Genomic DNA, 14,036 nt, shown 5'->3' with positions numbered 1-14,036 from the left:
AAAATAATGCAGAAAGAGGGACGGACCAGAAGGACACAGTGAAACTTAGCTTACCTATGCAGTCTTAATTAATACCCAGGACAGAACAAACAAAGACGGACTCACACGAATGGGGAGTTTGCAGGCAGGAATGGAAGGACTGGAATGGTTTGGGACAGCAGAGAAGGGGAGGAAGGCACGGAGCTGGCTGGAGCTTGATCCCGCACGGGACGTCGGGCTGGACCTCGACGGCCACTGATGCCACCGCAATCTGGCTCCCGCGGGGTAACGGGTCGAAGCTGCCTGGTGGAGCCCACGCTGCCTGGTGGAGTCATCGCTGCTTGTGGAGCCAAAGCTGCTGGTGGAGCCAAAACTGCTGGTGGAGCCAAAACTGCTGGTGGAGCCAAAACTGCTGGTGGAGCCAAAACTGCTGGTGGAGCCAAAACTGCTGGTGGAGCCAAAACTGCTGGTGGTGCCAAAACTGCTGGTGGAGCCAAATTGCTGGTGGAGCCAAAACTTCTGGTGGTGCCAAAACTGCTGGTGGAGCCAAACTGCTGGTGGAGCCAAAACTGCTGGTGGAGCCAAAGCTGCTTCTCTGGCTCACCTCAGGACGCGTCTCCCTTCTCTCTCCGAGGGCTCGTCTCGACTCATCTGCCGTCTCTGGCGCAACTCTTAGAACTCCTCTCAAAGGCTTCCGCGCGCGCTTATATAACGCCTCGGGCGATCAAGCCGCCGGCCTCCAGGAAACGCCCATCGGGTCGCTCTCCGCAGTCCAATTGGTGGGCACGGGCTCTCTGGCTCCACCCTTGATGACGATGGGCGGGTACGCCCTTCTTCCCCGAGCTGACCACGCCGTAATGGCGGCAAATGCAGTTGGCAGTAGAGGCTTTGGGAATGGGAATGAAAGGGGATCTATCTATTTGAATTCGGTGCAATGGAGTGTCAATTAATGGAAGACACAGCCTTAACCTACATAGAATAAGGAAATAAACTACCAACAAGGAGGAATCTATGATTGGCTAACGTGATTGTTTATGACCTAATTACGGGACGCACTTTGACCTTTATACACAACTGGAGGAAGGAGGGTGATATTTTACAATGTACTACACAATAAAAAAACACAATTCTCATATCCACAACACTATATTCCTCATATGTGCCTGAACCCAAAATCAAATGTTCCCAAGCTTGAAAATTGAGTGTTACTGAGAATTTCACAAAAAAAACAAAGAAATACATAGAAATGGTTGCTCAGGTAATTTTACCTGAGCAACGGTGACACATAGGCATTTTCTGTGGGTTTAGAGCACAGAAATGTAACAAATGGGCAGAAGAAATACTTGTAAAAGCCTCCATTTATATAAACACATCCATAACATTATGTTAAATGTTGATAAGAGGGTCTTTGTAGTGTCTTACACAATGAATTACGGGAGACATCAATGGTTAAATTAGTACAGTTCATAGCGGGTAGTAAACTAATTTGGAACACCACCGTCATCATCTTTTCACCAAACAGAATAGTTAAAATGCAAACATCTCACAACCACGTGTTTAAATGAAGAAAAAACATACCCCTTATTTATTTTATATCTCTGTTCATCCAGTTTAATGTTTGCTTGAAAAACTTACACCCAGTACCATCCTCGCTTGTGCTCATACTTTATTACAAAATATTTCCCTCTTTTTACAGTTTTCAATTACTAAATTTTGTTTCTCCTATTTCATACCTCGTACACAGGCACTTTCTTTTCCCCTCCACTCCCGCCCCCCCCCTCTCTTGCTCTTTCTTTTCCTTTTTTTTTTTTTTTTTTTTTTTGTATACAACATCGAGGCTCATGTAAGAGCTGTCCTTTCTCTCCGTCACTCTCCTCTCACATCTAAGTATTCGTACATGTAATGTTACAAACGAACTGCGTACAGTGCAATGAGTAACTTGTGTCTTGGTTGGTGTCTTTAATACAAGCTGAAGACATTATAAAAATCATCAATTCATGATAATGTCAATCACTGAAAAGAAGCATACATCATAATATTATGTTAAAACCTGCAAAATATTTATAATGATGTGGCATTATATATTTCTCAGAACATTTAAAAGCAAGGTTTACGTTGTAACTGGTCATCATTTACGCAATGAAGCAATCTTTGTCAATTTCATTAAGTCATGATGAAATGAATTCAGTAATGATGAAATGATCTTCAAGTCTTACCCTTTAAAGCAATTTTTAACACACGGTCCTGTTATCTAACATCACAATAAACTTTCAAGATATGTGTTTAAAGATAATAAGACATCAACAAAATGAACTATTGTCAGGTCGACCTTTTATGGCTGTTTACCACATTCCTATCTAAGTATTTGTAGTTTCAAACAAACATCGTACTTGTATGGAAATAAAAGTGTACATATGTACATGTACATGCAGCCACATATCTCATTTCAAATGTGCAAATTTCTTCAAAAATCGAAAGGATGTTTCAATTTTGTTTCTATTTCTTAGACACATGAGCATTAAATTTTAAGATTGCAGAATTGTATTCACTGTGCTGAGGTTAGTAGGACTAGCATCGATTACTGGAAGGTATCCAATGCTTGATGTTGATGGGATAGTATCTCTCTGTAGAATGGTATTAAAGCCTGTCCATCCAGGTCGGGTGTCAATATTGGAATCTGGTACTAGTCAGGTTCACTATGTTTTTTCGTTCAATTTTTTTGGAGATTAGCAAAACTATACATTTTTGGAATATTCAGAGCATGAGGAATCCAAAAATTAATGTTTACATTTGCGTAGACACCTTTGCGAAAATGACACTCAGGACAGTGATGAAGATCTGTAAAAGCATATTCCTGAACGGTGTAGACCTCGTAGATCCTGGGTATAGGACTTATAGTTCAATCTGATACTAACAAGGGTGCTTTCTTGCTTTATAAACCCATACCTATAACTTCAAAGGACTTGCAATATCATGTATTATGTAATACAGTTATATCACAAATATAAATACAATGGTTTTAAATTACCTTTGTTTGTTGCTTTTCTATAATCCTGAGCACTATTCTGAGGCCTTTATTGGATTCCTTGACCCAGAAAACATAGGATTAGCATATTTAATTAAGTCTCTAGGTTGACTAGAAGCCGAGATCGCGCAAAATATGTATTTTATGGCGGCCATTTTCAAAATACAAAATGGCGGCCATGCAGGTGTCTGTGCAAATGCCAACATTGATTTTCAGATTCTCCTTGCTCTGAAGATTCCAAAAATGTACAGGTTTGCTAATCTACCAAAATTTTGAACGAAATTATATTTGTTAACATAGTGAACCTGACTATCTTCATCACTGTCCTGAGTGTCATTTTCACAAAGGTGTCCACGCAAATGTAAACATTAATTTTTGGATTCCTCATGCTCTGAATATTCCAAAAATGTATAGTTTTGCTAATCTACCAAAATTTTGAACCAAATTATATTTGTTAACATAGTGAACCTGACTATACCTTGCAAAGAAAGTAGGCATCATCCAATGTTCGTGCATCTTCCTGCATCTGCACATAATGTGTGAGCTCTACCAATACACCCTCACCATACGGCTCTGGACCTGTGTACAATTCAATATTTGGAGTGGGAGGCTGAAGGGATCTCTTTCTCGATCTTGCTAGAGAATGCTGTTCTGGTTCTTCTGCAGCAGGCTGGTTTCCATGCTGAATAATTATTCCATTGGTATTATGAGTAGTGCCCTTTCCCGACAAAGTCTCCTCCCCAAAATCGTTATTGTCCCAAACTAATGTAGTATGCATGTGGGGTTTGATGTTCGGTGGGATGTACTCCTCTCCTCGTTTGAGCTGCAACTCAGCAAGGGCTGTATCGTGTTCTAGGACTGCTGAATTTGAGGTACAATGTCCTAGGCCATTCAACAGCCCAATTAACTGAGCTGAACCGGTAAGATGACGCACAGACATTGCCAAAGCTGAATGTTTTGGCATTAATCGCTTTCCTTTCATTCCAAGATTGATGATATCCTGACACACAGATACAATTTTTTTACTGCTGGAATCATCTACATTTACACGCGAATCGTGTCGGGGGAAATCACTTGTGATGCCTGTAGTCCGTGCCAGGAAATTTAACAGCTCATCTGGAACTATGTTGTGTGCTGCCTGTAGAGTCAATTCCTTGGAACTTGGTGGCCACTTCAGTGGAGGGGTGGTATCACATTTGTCTTCAATGGAATTCTTCAGTGCCAGAGCAGCGTGGTACAGGGGTCTACATTTCATCTGAGTTGTAATCCTGCTGGTTGTCGCACCCATTCTGACATCAGTGTCAGTGTCTGTATCGTCAGCACTTTCCGATGAGTCGTTCACTGCTTCCCCTGCAATCTCTGCTGTGGAAAGATCCTCAACAAACACAAGATCACTTTCATTACTTTTTGATGACTTGACAAATTTGAGGAATGGATATGACTGTAGTAATCTTCTTTTAAGGCTGTATGTCTTGTAGGATGGGATTTTCATGCCCTCCTCTTCTTCTACACACTTCTTGAACAAGTAATTTAACTTTGTTAACCTCAAAATTTCTCTATTTTTGACAATTCTCTCTTCAACAACTCTTTGGCAAAAACATTTATACCCCTCGTCATACAAAAAAACCTCTTAGGGGTTTTTCACATAGTTTTTGCTTAGAAATCTAGTGTAAGACTTAAAACAGCTCTAATGATACCTAGCTTCTAGGGCTACTAGATCTTTCCCTCTGATGTTAATGAGGAGGGCCTCATCGTTCCTCATCTCAGCTGCAGTGACCAGCTTACCAGCTGTTATAGTCTCACAATGAACCAACTGTTGTTCCTTTCTTCTTTTTCTGCTGTGTGGTTCCACAATGTTCTTGTCTTTCTTGCAAATGAGACAGCATACTGGCAGTAGATGGGAGGATCTTGAGCCCGCCGCCCTGGAATGGGACGTCTTTGACCGCAGAAGTCTGATCTTGGGAGCCACTTCGTCTTGTCCCTGGTCATGTTCAGCAGATGCATCAGCTGCATTAAAGAAAGGGGACCAGTAGGGAGAGCAGTGGGAAAACAAGAAAAATATGAGGAATGGGAAACAAAAAGAAATACACAGTTTACAACTTTACACACCCTTCAAAAATAATTAAATCCTTTTTAGTTGTATGATAGGAAATTCTGACATCTACAGGTCTAGATTATCTAAGGCAAACAAGCGTCCTGTATCCAGATAATATTGTCAGTATGAATAATGAGGTGTACAGGATGGTCCGTGGAGCTACCTAACATGACTCGTGACAAAATTCATATTTCATTGCAGTCAGACATAGAGGTGACAGTTACCAGCCTCCGTAAACATTCTATGGGTTACCAGCCACCTGAAAATTTGTTCAGCTTGTTCTTTTATTCCTGCATGTATGATGTCAACAATATGTGATATAAACTTCTCTATAAATACAAATTGATATGGCTTATTGTTGACTTCATACATGGAGGAATAAGAGAACAAGCAGAACAAATTTTCAGGTGGCTGGTAACCCATAGAAAGTTCACGATACGGTGGCTGGTAACTGTAAACTCTACTCTCTAGCTTAACTTATGCCGTACCTAGTTAGCCATGAAATTTAAACGTAACAGGAACTAAAATTAAAATCTACAGGGTATATCCCATAAATCTTGGTAGGAACCAAAATATTTCTGAAAGAGAATTAAAAAAACTAGCACAGAAGAAAGTGGGGCAGCAAAACAAAATAATCTAGGCTAGCAGTAGCACTGACTTAACTGTACGATCAAAATAAACACTACACAGATCTCAGTACATGGGGCATGTGGGTGGATTGTGCTTTTGCATTTTGTAGACCAAACAAACCAACACTCAAAGTGGTGATATAATGCTGGATAAGCTCATTTTATTGAAAATATAACATAATCACATATAAGAATATATTTACTTACATTGGTCACTGCTTTGAGGCACGAGTGCAGGCTTCTTCCTCGCTCTCTCGATCTTGCACTTGTCGGTGTATCGCATGCAGCACTTGCGATGATACCCGGCTTGACAGGGAACGGCATCGAGTATTTCTGGTGCTCTAACCAGCTCCAATCCAAAAGTATTGATTGCATTTTGTGCAATTTCAGCTTCTCTGGTATCTGTAGATTTCCACTGATGAACATTTGTGATGAATTTTTGCCAACTAACTTCCGAAAACAAAGTAATCTTTTCTCTTGCACCAGTAATAATGTGCATGCAACATGCCATTGCTATGCCCAGGTAGCTCAGCTGCATGAGTCAAGGGCTGTGATTGGCCAATTCTGTGACACTTGCAGATACAGCATCTGTGATTGGTCTGTTAAGGCATTCAGTATGACATCATCATGCTAGATTCTGGCTGTGGAAGTGTATATTTTTGCATGCAAATTTCTCAGAAATGCTCAGTTTTTAGTGATGGGAACATTAAAAATAGTAATTAATGACCTAATATCTATTGCTCTTGCAAATATCCAGTAGCCCCCAAGTGGGGACTACGGAAAAGTGGATTTTGGAGTCTTGGCCCATGGTCTATAACTATTCCTGAAACAGGCGCCTGGCACACTCAAACACAGGGGATAAATCACACCGGTTAGACTCGTACCGGGAGGACTGGCGGACGCTGATTCGGGTGAGGGCAGTTCCTTCGCGTAGCGTATCCAGACTGAGATAAGATTGTCCGTGTCCACGATCGTGTCCATGATCTTCCGGTTTCCCTCAGACCGGTTCCACAGGCCGCCGTCTGCGACAAAGCTCGCGGTCGATGGGTTGCGAAGCAACTTCAATTGCCAATCTCCCTGTCACGGGTCGAAGAGTTAGCGGTCACGTCCCGAATACCTAGCGAGACCACGCGGCCGGGAAAACCAGGGATTGAACCTTCGTGTTCCCACACCTTATGCCAATCAAGTGCGCCAAGCGTGTCGCACTGTGTGGGTCGCGGCATTAACCTGCGTGATATACGGACCTGATTGAGCAACCGGGTTTGGTTTCGAATGATGCTGGGCCAATGGGGGGGGGGAAAGGACGTACACAAACAGGATGAAAGGAAGCAAAATGTACACGTTTTCTTTTCAAAAAGCACAGATAAAGGACGAGAGCAGACTTAACAATTCTTACCTATCTAAATCCCAACATAGGTGCCTTGCACACACACACTGGGAATGAATCGCACAAGTTAAACTCGTACCAATCAGCGTGCAGCCGCAGACTTGGATTTGCTAGCTTCCACGCACAGCTCACGGGTCGTTCAGGAAGCGCAGCTTGTAGAAGGTCCGCAGGACGAGCCACCGCGTTGAAGTCAGCACGAACGACGATCCAGGTCGAATGAACGATTCAACGCAGGCGACGACCTCAGCTCAAGCACCAGCACCAGCACCAGGAAGGATGAACCAGCACGTCAGACAGCCAGCTTTAAGTACCACAACGAGAGGGCAGCGAGAAAGAGCAGAGAGAGAAAAGTGTGATGGACATGGGGTTTATGTCTGGTGGAAAAGCTCCCTAGAATGTTCCACGGCCTCTCATTGGTTGTTTTACGTGTCCACGATCTCTCATTGGTCGAAGTTTGTTCATGAGTTTTGCTGGGGAAGAGTCCAGACTTGATTGGTTGTTTTGCTTGTCCACGATCTCTCATTGGTCGAAGTTTGCCAGTGAGTTTTGCTGTGGAAGAGTCCAGACCTGATTGGTTGTTTACGTGTCCACTACCTCTCATTGGCTGCTTGTTGGTGCCGTGTCCCCACCCTCTCATTGGTTACCTGCTGGTGACGTGGGCGGTTATTTTAGCCACGCCTACCACAGTCGCAGTTGATCACGTGGACTGAGCTTGCAGCCACGCCTCCTTGCACATGAATCAGCGCCCTCCTTCAACTATACGAAGGTTTGAATCCTGCCTAAATCCAACGCATATCTGCTTTAATTACGACACAATCGGAAGGGAGCTAATCTTTACATTTAATAAGAAATAACTGACCAATGCAGTCTACATGTTGTCGTGTAATTAACTGGAGGGGTTGTTCTTTATTGCAAAACCACAACACTATATATATATATATATATATATATATATATATATATATATATATATATATATGTATATATATGTATATATAAAATGTATATAAATATATATATATATATATATATATATATATATATATATATATATATATATATATATATATATATATATATATATATATATATATATGTATATATATATATTTTTTTTTTATTTATATATATATTGTTGCGAATATGGAATTTGGCCTCCATATCCGCTTGTAAATATTCCCCTATTTTCTCCGATACTCCCCAACTCTCCCTTACCCCATTCCCTAGTCCCATTGTCTGTAAACAACACCCATTAGAGCCGATCTTCCCCTTCATCCCCCCATTAAATGTCGTGCCCAGGTCCCCCGCACCACACGTAGACAACTTTCGGACATCTTCCTAGTTATTCTTAATCTATGTCAGTTAAGGACTTGTTTCCATTAATTATGACTCTTCGTTGCACCAGAATGTGATTATATGGCACCTGTTAGGAAGTTTAGGACCTCCCCATACCTCTCCGCATCTCTTCCCCATGAAGAAGCGCCAACTACAACAACAACAACAAAAGAGGGGGGCGGCGCGGTGACGGCATGGGGAGTGGGCGTCCTCCTTCCGGCTCGGTTAGCCACCATTGACCACGCGCTCCACGGGGTTACCACAAAGGGGCTCCCTGTCGGCCCCTCGTCAAGGGCGGAGCCGGTAACCCCCGCACCCAATGAGAAGCCATGGGCCGATGCCATCTGGGGCGGCGCTAACGAGCCGAGGGCGTGTCACTCCCCGCCGGATATACGCGGCCCCGCGCCGGACGTGACGTCAGATGCGCCCCGAGCTTGGAAGGACAAGACGCCACCCTCCCGAGCGCTGAGCGACCTCCCCGGCATCTCCACCAAAGTCGCGACCCACGAGCGCTGAGCGACCTCCCCGCATCTGCTGGACACCACCGTACGTGATTCTGTCCCTGAGCCAGGTGCACCTGAGCCATCGACTGCCGCTTTCCTTGCCATCAAATCCCGTGTGAGTCAGCGTTGTCCCGTTTATCTGTGGTCTGTCTAGGGTTAATATAAGAGTGTGTCTAAGTGCCTGTCTTCCTATGATGTCCCTCTCGTCCCTGTAATCTAACCTTTTTCCGTACGAATATACTTGAAAATCGAAACCCTGGTGTCGTATTGTGTCATTATAGCCCAGCCGGGTGTCTTCTCTTTCCTATTGAGCCAGCGTAGCGCGATTAGTTAACATTCGGGCACAATCGGGTAACTTGTACGGATACGGCGGCCATCCCGCTCGGCCCACCATACCATCAAAGTCGTATCTGTAACAATTGGTGTCGAGGAGTGGAATTCGAACCCGGGACTAAATTTATTAGGCCCAAATTTTGGGAGGGAAAATCGATTCGGAGCGCGTTTCCCGCGCGAAATTATAACGGCGAAATTTCAAATTGTTTTACGAAAATAAAAAATAAAAACCGAATTTTGAAAGTCGCGCTATGGCGGATCAAGACGGCTGGGGTCCGGTAGGGGAGAGTGAGGCAGGGTCGGTCCAGGACCAAATTGAGGGACGTGAGGAGAGCGAAGCAGCGAGGGTAGCAGACGCGCAAAATGGCGCCTCGCTGGTCACCGCGCCCGCGACCGTGGTAGCGCCCCTGGTGGATCCGAACCTTTTTATGTTGCAAATGAGGGCCCTTATGGAACGAATGGGAGACCAAATTGTGGGAATGAGGGCTCAGGGTGAGCGATTAGAGGGCCAAATGGGGGTAATGAGGGACGAAGCGAGGGGTACCGGTGAGAAGTTAGACAATAATTTTGAGGAGTTAGACAAGAAAATTGGGAAGTTAGACAATAATTTTGAGGAGTTAGACAAGAAAATTGGGAAGTTAGACAATAATTTTGAGGGGTTAGACAACGGGATAAAAGAAGTGAAAAATGGGTTAACGGGGGTAGAAAACAGAATGGCCGCTCAAGAGAATCAAATGGAAGGGATGCAAAAGGGGTTAGAGGGGTTAGAAAACAGTATGGAAGGCAAATTGAGGGACATGAGGGACCAAGCGGAAAGGGAAGTTAAACAAATGGAGCAGCAGATAGAGGGGGTCAGAGTGGGGGTAGAAACCAAACTGGATGCTCACAGGGAGGAAATGGAGCAGATGAGGGTGGCATCTGGGCAGGAGATGCAAGTGATGGGAGAAGAGATCAGAAGAGGAGTGAGTGAGGAGGTCGGAGGAGTGCGCGAGGAGGTGAGGCACTGTGAGGAGCACATGGAAAAGGAGGTGAGAAAGGGGACTGTAAAGTTACAAGGGGGTATAGAGGACCTGACGCAGGAGGTGGAGCAGCTGACGGTGGGACAAACGGAGTTAGTGGAGCAGGTTCAAAGGAACACTGCGGTATTAGGAGGTTTAAAAGCGACACAAAACGACATAAAAAACGACTTGATAGCGACGAAGATGGAATGTCAGATGGTACGTGAGGGACTGACAACGAGGTTGGACGAGGTGATAGAGGTAATGGAGACGAAGGACCGGCAGGTGAGGACGCACATGGAAACGGTCAAGGTAGCCTTGGAGGACGAGCTTGAGGAGACGTACCGGGGAATAAAAGAGGTGAGGCACAAATTAGAAGAAGTGGAAGAAGGGGTGAGCGAAATTAAGAAGCGACGGAGAGGAGATAACAAGGAGATAAAAGAGGAGATAAAAGAATTGGTCCAAAGTCTGTGTTTGGATCGTGATGTGCTCATTAACCGGATGAGGGATTCGCAGGTGATGGAGGAGAAGCGAAGAGGAAGAGGACCCGGTGTAAGTGGTGACCAATATGGTCGTGCGTATGATGCGCCAGGTGATTTAAGAGGCTTGGGGGTCGAGATAGACCCGGGTGTTCGTGAGAGGCCGTTGGTGAAGTGTGCGACCGGTCTGGTGTGCGAAAAAGGAGGTGTGCGAGAAAATCCGACTCTGGGGTGTGTGAGGAAAAAGTGCGTGCCAAGGAGTGAGTGTGCTGGCGAGAGTGAGTCGGTCGTAGCGCGTGTGCGAGGGAGCACGTGGAAGCGCGGTGTGGTGAGTGTTACAGAGGGTGTAACGGGAGAGTGTGCGCGAGAAAGGTGTGTGACGGACAGGTGCATGAGGAAAGAGTGCGCTGTCAGAAGTAAGGAAGAGTGTCCACCTGTGGTGAGTGTTACAGAGGGTGTAACGGGAGAGTGTGCGCGAGAAAGGTGTGTGACGGACAGGTGCATGAGGAAAGAGTGCGCTGTCAGAAGTAAGGAAGAGTGTCCACCTGTGGTGAGTGTTACAGAGGGTGTAACGGGAGAGTGTGCGCGAGAAAGGTGTGTGACGGACAGGTGCATGGGGAAAGAGTGTGCTGTCAAGAGTAAGGGTGAGTGCGCTGTCAGGAATGGAGGTGAAAGTAGTGAGAGTGACATGGAGCGTGAGTTAGTTGTGACAGGTGAGCGAGGATGTACACCTGGGATGGAAGGATGCACACCTGGAATGGTAGAGCGTGAGTGGGAATGCACGCTGGAGTTGGTGGTGAGGCACGTGGTTGGGTGTGCGAATGAGGGCACACCTGTGATTGTCACTGAGGAGGGGGCGCGAAGAGGTGTATTGGTGAGGTGTGCGAGCGACGAATGTGTGCCAAAGTGTTCGGTGGTCAGGTGTGTGACCAAGGCTGTGAGTGGAATGGGTGTACCTGGGTGTGTAAGGAAAGGTACGAGGAGCATGGGCACGGCTGGATGTGTGAGCAAGGAACGGGCTGCGGGGTGTAAGCGTCCAGGTGAAGCATCGACGTTACACGGGTTAGAGGTTAGAGCGACTTTTAGCCGAAGCAGGCCCTCGGTGCGTGCCGGGCCTCGCTTTGAACGGCCGCGTCCAGGCTCCACTAGGCGGAGCTGGCAGCCCGATAGAAAGGGTCGTCATGGCGACCACTTTTTGTTGAGACGTGCCGGCAGGTCGAGATCGGGACATTGGATGGCTCCGCGCCGAGGTGATGCGTGGGATCTCGGCCCGGGTAAGCCCCCGTCCCTGCACCGAGTGCCGGACGCACCCAGCCGCTGGCACAAAACAACCAGCATCCATTGCTTGGCTTTACGAAGCCGGGCTTTGGACAGGGATTGGCGCACCGAGAGGTATTAGTGAGTAGACTGGGTGATGAGGTTAGTGTTTTGGACCCAAAATTAGAGAAAAACAAAATTTGATGATTGGCAAGGGATTGGCAGTAGTGATTGGCAGATGATGGGCAGTGATTGGCCAAATTTTTGATTTGTTGAAATTTGATGTGCAAAATTGGTAGTGAGAGACCCCCGATGTGGTGGGATGGCAAATCCACCATCCTTCCCATGTGTGGGGCAAAGGAGCAATAGCTTATGGGGTGTATGGCAGTGAAAACTAGCCCGGGTGGGTTAGGTTATATTGTAGGGATCTAGAAGAGATTGACATTAGGTGACGATAAGGTTAGTTAGTGACTGATACCTGTAGTGGGGACGCAGGTAGATTAGTATGGATGATAATGACGTGGGAGCGCAATAGTTTAAAGGGACGACTGGGAAGCGCAAGTTTCAGAGGGGAGTAGTTAGATGAGATGATGCCGTGTGTGTGAGAATTGAACAGGTGTGATTGCACAGGTGTAAGAACTGGACAGGTGCGTGGAGCAGTGTGTGAGTAATGAGTGTTGTGGATCAGCGCGAATGCGCTTGGGGAGAGAAGGGTGCAGGTGGCACCAGGTGTGAGAGCACAGGTGTGCAAGTACAGGTGTGTGGAGAGAGTTGGAGTAAGTGGTACGGAGTGGTGTGCATGGTGCGAAGGTGTGGATGGGGGAAGAGTGGACCCCTTTCACGAGTACCCGGGGCGGGTAGTGTAAGTGTTAGGTAGAGGGTACAGGTAAATTGTGGTTGGATATTGGCATTTGTGGTGCGGTTGCAGAATGGTGTTGTGAATGGGTGCATTAGTGTTGTGGAAATGGCTGGGCGTGTAGCCTGTTAGTGTGTGTAGTTGGTTGGGCACTCCACCACTGTGAGGATGTCGGCCAGGTGAGGCCGCAGGTGGGCTCTGGGAGCCGGTAGTTGTGAGTGGGTGCCTGAGGATCCCGGGTGTGGATCGGGCAGCCCAGTGCCAGAGAGGGCACGGAGTGGGGAGAGAGCCAGAGGGCCTTCCCCTGGTAGTTAGGTTAGGGTAAGGAGCAGGTAAGCTCGGAGGCAACTGCAGTGGTGGAGGTGTGCAGGTGGGTAGACCCACTGGGAGAGGTACACGTCGCAGCCCAGAAATTGTACGAGGGCACCGGGAGATGAATCGGGGGAGTGAGACCCCAAATTGAAGAGCACCACAGTTTGGCCAATGGGAATTGGTTTTTAGAACCCATAGTGTAAGAGGGCCAATGGTTTGGCCGGAGAAAGACCCCGGGTAGTGTAAAGTTGTTAAAGTCATTTAGGAAATAGTTAGGATTAATGAACCTGTCGCACCATACGCAGCCACTTGCCTGTGGTGATGATGATGACTCCACACCTGTGTTTTCTTTGTTTGTTGCAGGAAATGAGATTGCTGTGAGGATTTGTGAGACGCATCACGACGTGGATGAGACATTGGGGTGATTCCATCTCTCCCTCCCTAGGAGGGACTGATGATGAATTGGTGATGGCAAATTTTGATGTTGAGTTGGAAATGGCAAATTTTGATGAGAGTTGAAAATGGCAAATTTGATTGGTTAGGAGGGAGAGAAGACGAATTTGGTATATGGGAGGAACGGGGAAGACAGTAGGGATGTTTGTGGATTTGTAAAGTAGATGTTTATGGGTAGTGTTGTGTTTTGTTGATACAGTAAGGGGTAAGGGAGGGGCCATGTAGGTTACCTGGTGGGGGGGGCGTACGGTAGGAACGTACCTGTCTCACCTGGTTCCCATGTGCCCCCAGTGTGCATCACCTTGCATTGCGTGCACTTTTGCGCCCTTACCACCTTGCTCACTTGTCTTGTTTTTGTCTCCCACCTCCGAGGATCTGGCTTTGGGGTAGAGAGA

The 14,036-nt window shown here is 46.2% G+C and overlaps 1 protein-coding gene across 1 annotated transcript; it reads right to left on the bottom strand.

Moving 5' to 3' along the window:
* Nucleotides 1-1,802: 1,802 nt before the first annotated feature.
* Nucleotides 1,803-6,002, bottom strand: LOC144889785 (uncharacterized). The gene is made up of 3 exons (XM_078770984.1): nt 5,936-6,002; nt 3,433-5,011; nt 1,803-2,714 (listed from the first exon to the last, which is right to left on the bottom strand). Exon 2 carries the CDS (start codon nt 4,494-4,496, stop codon nt 3,477-3,479), a length of 1,020 nt encoding a protein of 339 aa, XP_078627110.1. The 5' UTR covers nt 4,497-5,011; nt 5,936-6,002; the 3' UTR covers nt 1,803-2,714; nt 3,433-3,476.
* Between the last annotated feature and the right edge of the window lie 8,034 nt (nt 6,003-14,036).

Source organism: Myxine glutinosa, chromosome 1, assembly GCF_964187855.1.
Source record: "Myxine glutinosa chromosome 1, kmMyxGlut1.1, whole genome shotgun sequence".
NCBI classification, from domain to species: domain Eukaryota; kingdom Metazoa; phylum Chordata; class Myxini; order Myxiniformes; family Myxinidae; genus Myxine; species Myxine glutinosa.
This window is presented reverse-complemented; position numbering and strand designations above follow the sequence as displayed.

Excerpts from the sequence above, each read along its gene's own strand:
- LOC144889785 (XM_078770984.1), bottom strand. The coding sequence starts at position 4,496 with ATGAAAATCCCATCCTACAAGACATACAGCCTTAAAAGAAGATTACTA.